At 39.6% G+C, this 6,778-nt stretch overlaps 1 protein-coding gene across 2 annotated transcripts in view; it reads right to left on the bottom strand.

The window, feature by feature from the left end:
- Positions 1–542: 542 nt before the first annotated feature.
- The window catches only part of FAM107B (family with sequence similarity 107 member B), a 78,804-nt gene continuing 72,568 nt past the window's right edge, over positions 543–6,778 (bottom strand). Inside the window, exons 3-4 of one of the 2 annotated variants that reach the window (XM_067564577.1) lie at positions 5,862–6,015; positions 543–3,064 (exon numbers count right to left, since the gene is read on the bottom strand). In XM_067564577.1, coding sequence (XP_067420678.1) covers positions 2,948–3,064; positions 5,862–6,015 — 271 coding nt within the window. In that variant the 3' untranslated portion in view covers positions 543–2,947. Of the gene's footprint in view, positions 3,065–4,397; positions 5,303–5,861; positions 6,016–6,778 lie in introns of those variants that run through there. The other variant, XM_067564576.1, reaches the window with a different exon arrangement.

The following is a 6,778-nucleotide window of genomic DNA, read 5'->3' as shown; positions in this document are numbered from 1 at the left end:
CTTCAAGCACTAGCAGTCCCATGGGAATCAATATGTCTAAATGTTTTGCTGGATGGGAGCACACTGCAAGACTGAGCCCAGGCTCAGTGCTTTTCCCTCAATTAATTTTTAAATGAGCCAAATGTGGCCCAGTTGTAAATCAATTGATTTCTGGGATGAATTTTGCCCCATGTTCTTTAATGAGGTCAGTAAAATTATACACAAAGCTTCCAAGAATTATTTAATCCCATCAAAAAAGCTTTCCTAATACTTTCCATCCCCTTGTTCAGCTGTGCTAGCCGAATAGCTCAGCATTCCTTTCCTTTCTTAAATCACTTCTCCATACTGCCTGGGTTTTAAGGGTCTTTAAAAAATTCTAAGTGAAAACGATGCAAAAAAGACAGCAAGATTTAGCTGCCTCTGCCAAACTAATTTGCCTATTATGTTATATGCATATAAACATGCAGGCAAGTTACAGGAATCAAGTCACTGTGACCTTGAAATTGTTCCTTGCAAAAAGAAAGAATATAATTTTAAAATGACCTGTATAACTTTCAGCGCAGCAGGTCAAGACAGAAACAGTTGCATATTCCAAGCATGGAGTAGATTTTATTAAGCATAACTTTGGTTCTAAGTATTCCACCCTCATTTTTGTAATACCTTTAGTTAAAAACAATTATACAAGAGCAAATACAAAAAATATTAAATTATGAAAACACACTTATTAAGGCTCCCTTTTTATATTTATATATATTTATATATATACACACTCAAACAAGTACAGATATTAACAGAAGGTTAAAGCCAGTTTTAAGAGCTAGAAAGAAATCCTACTTTTATTACTATACTAACAAAAAGCAAGGGTTTTAAAAACAAAACACAGTCTTGCCCTATTACAGACAGAAAGTGGTAAAAATGAGACACTTAATTCAAGAAGATAGCTCAATGAAAACACAGAACATTGCGTAAAATTCCATGTAACTAAGGGTCAGATCATGAATCCCTTTACTCACACAAGTAACCTCTGGACTCAGGGGGATTTCTGGTGTGACTAACTGGTCACCTATCTAAGGGCTGCATCATCTAACCCAACGTTGGATCCTGAATTAAGAACAATTTTGCCTACCAAATCCACATGAAATTTACTTTTGGGTTCCTGGACAAAGTACAGCAGAATTCAAAGACTTTAAAAAAAAAAACAAAAAAAAAAAAACCCACACACCACATTGACATTCTACTAATATTATTCTAGTAATACAGAATTTGATGTTTTTGTAAAACTACTTCACATTGTACATACAAGAAGTTTTCAGGCCTTCCCTGTTTCAGAAAGAAACTATCTTTAACAACAAGCCAATTGGTTACACCAACATGCATGGGAAGTGGAAAATGCCTATTCTGTATTCCCAATAGGGCCTAAGCCAAAGTCCACTGAAGTCCACGGTAAGCCTTCCCCACTGATTTCAGCACGCTTTGGATCAGGCCCTATTTCTTTTATTTCTGAACTGAAGTAGCAGGACGGCCACACACATTGAGATGAAATGGCAGAGGTCGAGCTCCTTCCGAAGCAATGTGCTGGTCAGGCAGAATGAGGCTGTCTCCTCAATTTCTGAAGACCTCAGGCTGGCTGTGGAAGTGGAATCCGGCAGACCTGAAGGAGCTCACCAGGCAGGGAGTGGATGAGAACAATAAATAGCAGCGGCTAAGCATCACAGTAAGATTTCCAAAGGAGTGTTTTCCACTGTCCTTGTACAGGGGGATGCAGCACAGAAAATTCAGAACACAGGGCCAGCTGAACAGAAGTCAAGAGGCAAATCCGGTCAGAGAGTGATTGAATAAGTGGCTGCTAGAAAGTAAGACCTTCTTCCAAAGCAAGAAAGGCAGGGGAAATAACTGCAGCAGTTACAGTTCTGTTTACCAAAAATACAACATGGTAGAGTTTACAAAATGTGGTGCCTTAACATTTTACCTTTTGTATGAGCACAGACCAAACAGCTCTGTAAGCCGCTTGTAACATCTAATCTTCTAAATGTGAACTGCACCGTCAAACTAAGTAAATGGTCATAAGCGTCCCAAAATTTAATTTTACTTCTAATATAATTGCGTCCTCATAAAAAAATGCTTGATCTTGACAATTTGAAAGCTATGCCTAGGAAACACTTAATTATGAACACTATGTCCCAAGTCCAATACTGAAATTGTATTTACATTTCCAGTGTCCTGGGAAAAACCAAAGAGAGAGAGGAAATCAGCCTTTGATTTTTCCCAGGTGAGGAAAAATTCCAATTTTTGCACTCTTAAGAGCCAAATACTACATGCACTTCCAAAGACAGAATTTGGTCCTAAAACCTTTGTAGCTGTTCAATGCCCCTGAATTTTAAACATACCCATCTCTCCACACCAATTTTCCCAGTGGTAACAGCCAGTGCAGATGCCCTGCGATGACCAGAACACACAACGTCCACTCTACATTTAACCCCCATTAAAAATGCAGGAATCCACATTTTCAAAACAGAATTTATACAGACTGAAGAGACAGAAAATTAGAACTTCCCTGCACAGCAACGTTCCATAAAATATGACCAGAGAATTTTTTTTTAAAAAAAAGCAAAATATAAGCTTGATGTCTCCACTAAACTGGGATCAGAAGAAATCAAGCAGTGCAACACTCAAGGGATTTCTCTAGTGTCCCTGGTTTTAGTCCCTCATTAAGCACTTCAGACATGTCCATAATCCTGAACTGAAACAGGCTGCTTATCCACTGGTCTCAGAACTGTGTTTGGCGAGTTTGATCTGTTTATGTTGCAAACTTTTAATCTACACAGGTTCCAGGAATTCAAAACCCATCTTCGGTAAAAAACCTGGATGACTGGATCTTCCTTCTCCAGGGCAATCGGGTGAGACAACTTGCAGAAGCCTCTCCCTGCAGCCACTGCTGGAATGTTGAAAGTCTTAGCAGGTATTTCCTCTAGGAGTCTGGCGCTTCTGCCGATTCCTGGGCTGTCCTCCTCAAGTTGCCTTTGACTTTAACAAATTCAGGCGCATTTTCCTGTTCCTCTTGGATCCTCTGTTTCTCAAGGTCCAGCTTAAATGAGAGTTGCGTTTAAAAAAAATAAAATATATTTATTAATAAATGAACAAGTCACAGGACAAAAGTAAAGCTTCGATTTCATACAGAAGGAAATGTAGCCGCAAAGACTCCGAAGTAGCAGAACGCACTTTAACAAAAAGAGGTGAAGTTGCATTTACACAGGAGTATTGCATTTTGAATTTTACTCCAATCTCCTCAAACCCATCTCTCCTGGAAGATGCACCCGGCTTGGAAATAGCTTTGCCCCCTGGTGCAAACCACACTTACATGATGGGACAATGAGATTTAGTCTTTGGAGATATCCATGAGATTTTCCTTGCAACTTAAAAATAAATAAAGGCCTCTCTGGCTTTCAGAGTAGGAGGGGAACAATCTTGCCCAATGAGAGAATACAGGAGAGCAGTTATTAACATGCATGCCTGCAGGATTTCAATATGGATTTAAGTGTCTAACTGGAGACATCTTCTGCTCCAATTGCTTTGCTATCTTGAGCAGAAGAGGAGTAAAAAAAAAAAAAAAAAACAGTTCCCCCAAACCTATCTGTTGCTGACATTTTGAGTGTCCAATCACTAACATTTTTAAAGCACGTGGAGTTCCTGTCCATACACAGTGGCCACCAAAAAACATTAGGGCATGTAGTTGCATACTATGCACCATGAGATGTGGTCATATATTGCTAGTAAAGCATGCTGTTTATGAATTACTTTGAATAACTGACCCTGCAAATCCTGAGTGCAAACCTATGAGCCAATAGGCAGAAAGAAGCAACCCTCTGGATAGCGAAAAGTAAATGCGATCCTGAGGGGAACTGTTCATTTCATATATCAGGATCACATACTACTCAAACAAGCTCTCCTCTTTCTGGCTCTGTGACAAGCCACCCATCTTATTATAATAGAGAATGGCTACATTCCACAATGAATCATTTTGTCAATTGAGATCACTCCTGCCACACTGGCAGAGTTGCAACATTGTTTACTATGGGCAGGTTTTTCCTGTTCAACAGGATTTATTTATCCAGATTTGAATTTGAGCTAATCAAGGACATTTCAAAGAGATTCCAAGTAGTGACATGTTTCTTTTGAGACTGGGCTCTTCCTTTGGACGAGGATTTTAAAAACCAGAATCTCTCTCCAAAAAAAAATTATTTCTAAACCTTTTTTTTGTGGCTTGGAATGTAATTAATTTTTAATTAGACAACTAAGTGGATTAAATGTATTTTAATTATGATGAATTTTTATTGATTTTTTTATTTATATAGATTTTTTAAAATAAAAATTAATGCTTTTGAATAAGTCCCGCCCTTGTTCGAGGGGACTTTGGTGTGTGTCTTGTTGCCTAAATGCACAAACAAGAAAGCCCCTTAACGAGCACAGACTTTTGGCTGGCCCTCTGCATCAGAGTGAAATTTCACCCCAATACATTGCAAATCACAATCTCTGCATTTAAGATTTGTTTAAAAGGCCTGGCACCAGAATAGAGATTTTTAAAACCACAAGATTATGATAATCTAGTCTGACTTCCTGCAGAACACAGACCAAAGAATCTCTCCCAATAATTTCTGCATCAAGACCATAACTTTGGTTTGAGCTACAGCATTTCTTTTAGAAAGAGATCCAAACTTGCTTTAAAAACTGCAATGGATGAAGAATCCATTACATCCCTAGATAAGTTGTTCCAATGGTTAATTTCCCTCACCGTTTAAAAACTGGCACCTTATTGCTAGTCTGTATTTATCTAGCTTCAGCATCCAACTATTGGACCTCATTATGACTTTTTTTGCTAGGTTTAAAAGCTGTCTACTATCAGAAATCTCTTCACCATAATTTGTACACCATGATTAAATCACCTCTTAACCTTCTCTTGGATAAACTAAATAGATTGAAAGACTAAAGAGAAGCTCACTTTAAGGCATATTTTCCAGATCTCCAATCATTCTTGTAGCTGTTTTCTGAACCTTTCCAATTTTTCAACATTTCACTGTGAAACATGGGCACCAGAACTGGACACAAGATTCCAGTAACGGTCATATTATGATGTATACAGAGGCAGTACCATCCTCCTACACCTACTTGATATTCTCTTGGTTGTACATCCAAGAATCCCATTAGCTCACTGCAATGAGATCTCATTTTCAACTGGTTTTCTACCATGACCCCTAAGTCCTTTTCAGAGTCATTGCTTCCCAGGAGACAGTCTCCATCTGATGAATGTGACCCACATTCTTTGTTCCTAAATGTGCGACATTGCATTCGGCTGTGTTAAAAGATAACACACAATAATGCTGTGTACCTTTAAAAAAAAAATTTCTTAAAGGGAGGGATAAGAAGGAGGTCTAGTGGATAGAGCACTGGACTGAGGTTCAGGACTCCAGGTTCAATTCCAGGTTCGGCCACGCACTTCCCTAAACAAGTTGCTTAGGCCAGGCGAAAACTTAAAAGTTTTGCTGGCACAGCTATACTGGTTAGGGGTTTATGCTATACCAGCAAAATCGCTTTTACACTGGCATAGCTGCATCTATATACTGTACTACAACTCTGAACCCCTAAGGCCTTAATCTATCCTGAGTCTCAGTTCCCTATCTGTAACATGGGGATAAAACTTCCCTACCTCACAGGGACGCTGCAAGGATAAAATCCATTAAGGATTGTTTAGGTGCACAGAGACAACATATAAATACTTCCATAGACAGAAGGCTCCTGCACCTACCCCATCAATCCCAGTCTAGTTTAATCTCTAGCCCAAGGATCTTCTCCACCTATTCCAGTGTTAATGTCATTTCCCTTCTCACCTGCTCCAGCTTCTGCTGTCGTTTCATTAGCTCTATTTCCAGGTCTGATTTCTTCTTTTGCGCTTCCTCTTCCTTTTGTTGTTTAATAACTTGATCTCGTTTCCTTTTCTCCATCACCTTTTGCAGCTCTGGTTTATTCTGAGGTGCAAGACCCCTTTGAAAAGAAAACCAGGGATAGAGCTTTAACAAATTGTATATTCGCAGAGAAATATAGACACGTTTCCCACAAGTTAATTGACAAGTACCATTTTCTTTAGATACATATGAATAGAGATAATTTGATAGTATTAACCTAGCAAACGCATAAAAGTTAGAGCGGAGCATCAACCAAAATGCCAGCTGCAGATCAGAAATTCAGGCCCATTACCACTAAAAGAATTTCCTCTTAATGTACATATTAGTTTTCCTCTTAGAAAACTCATACTTGGCCATGTCTACACTAGAAAAATAAGTGAACCTAACATAGATGGCGGATGTCCACACTACCCTCCTTGGGTCGGTGGAGTGTGTCCTCACCAGAAGTACTTCCACCGACCTAAGAAGGGCAATGTGGGGAGCGGAGAGACTGGGCTCTCAGATCTCTGCTGGGAGTTCCAGAGGCTCCCATGCTCCCAGTGGGCTGCACCCTCCCTATTCCTGAGACCAGGAGCCACCTCACAGCTGGGAGCCAGGGTCCAGCTGCCCAGCTGGTTTTCTTGGTCAATTTCAGGACAAGAAGAATTGATAACTACCTATGTAAGGGAACATGGTGTGTACATTGATAGTGCATCACCCTACCTATGCCAACCTAAGTCCTACACCTCTTGCTGAGGTGGTTTTATGACGGCATTTCAAGGGAGGTACATCGGAGGGAGGAGCATTTGAATGTGTACACCACTCCACTGTTTTGTCAACGAAAGCTGACTTTTGTTGACAAA

Source organism: Emydura macquarii, unplaced genomic scaffold, assembly GCF_026122565.2.
Source record: "Emydura macquarii macquarii isolate MOO-44397 ecotype Brisbane River unplaced genomic scaffold, CSIRO-AGI_Emac_v2 contig_2636, whole genome shotgun sequence".
Lineage (NCBI taxonomy): Eukaryota > Metazoa > Chordata > Testudines > Chelidae > Emydura > Emydura macquarii.
This window is presented reverse-complemented; position numbering and strand designations above follow the sequence as displayed.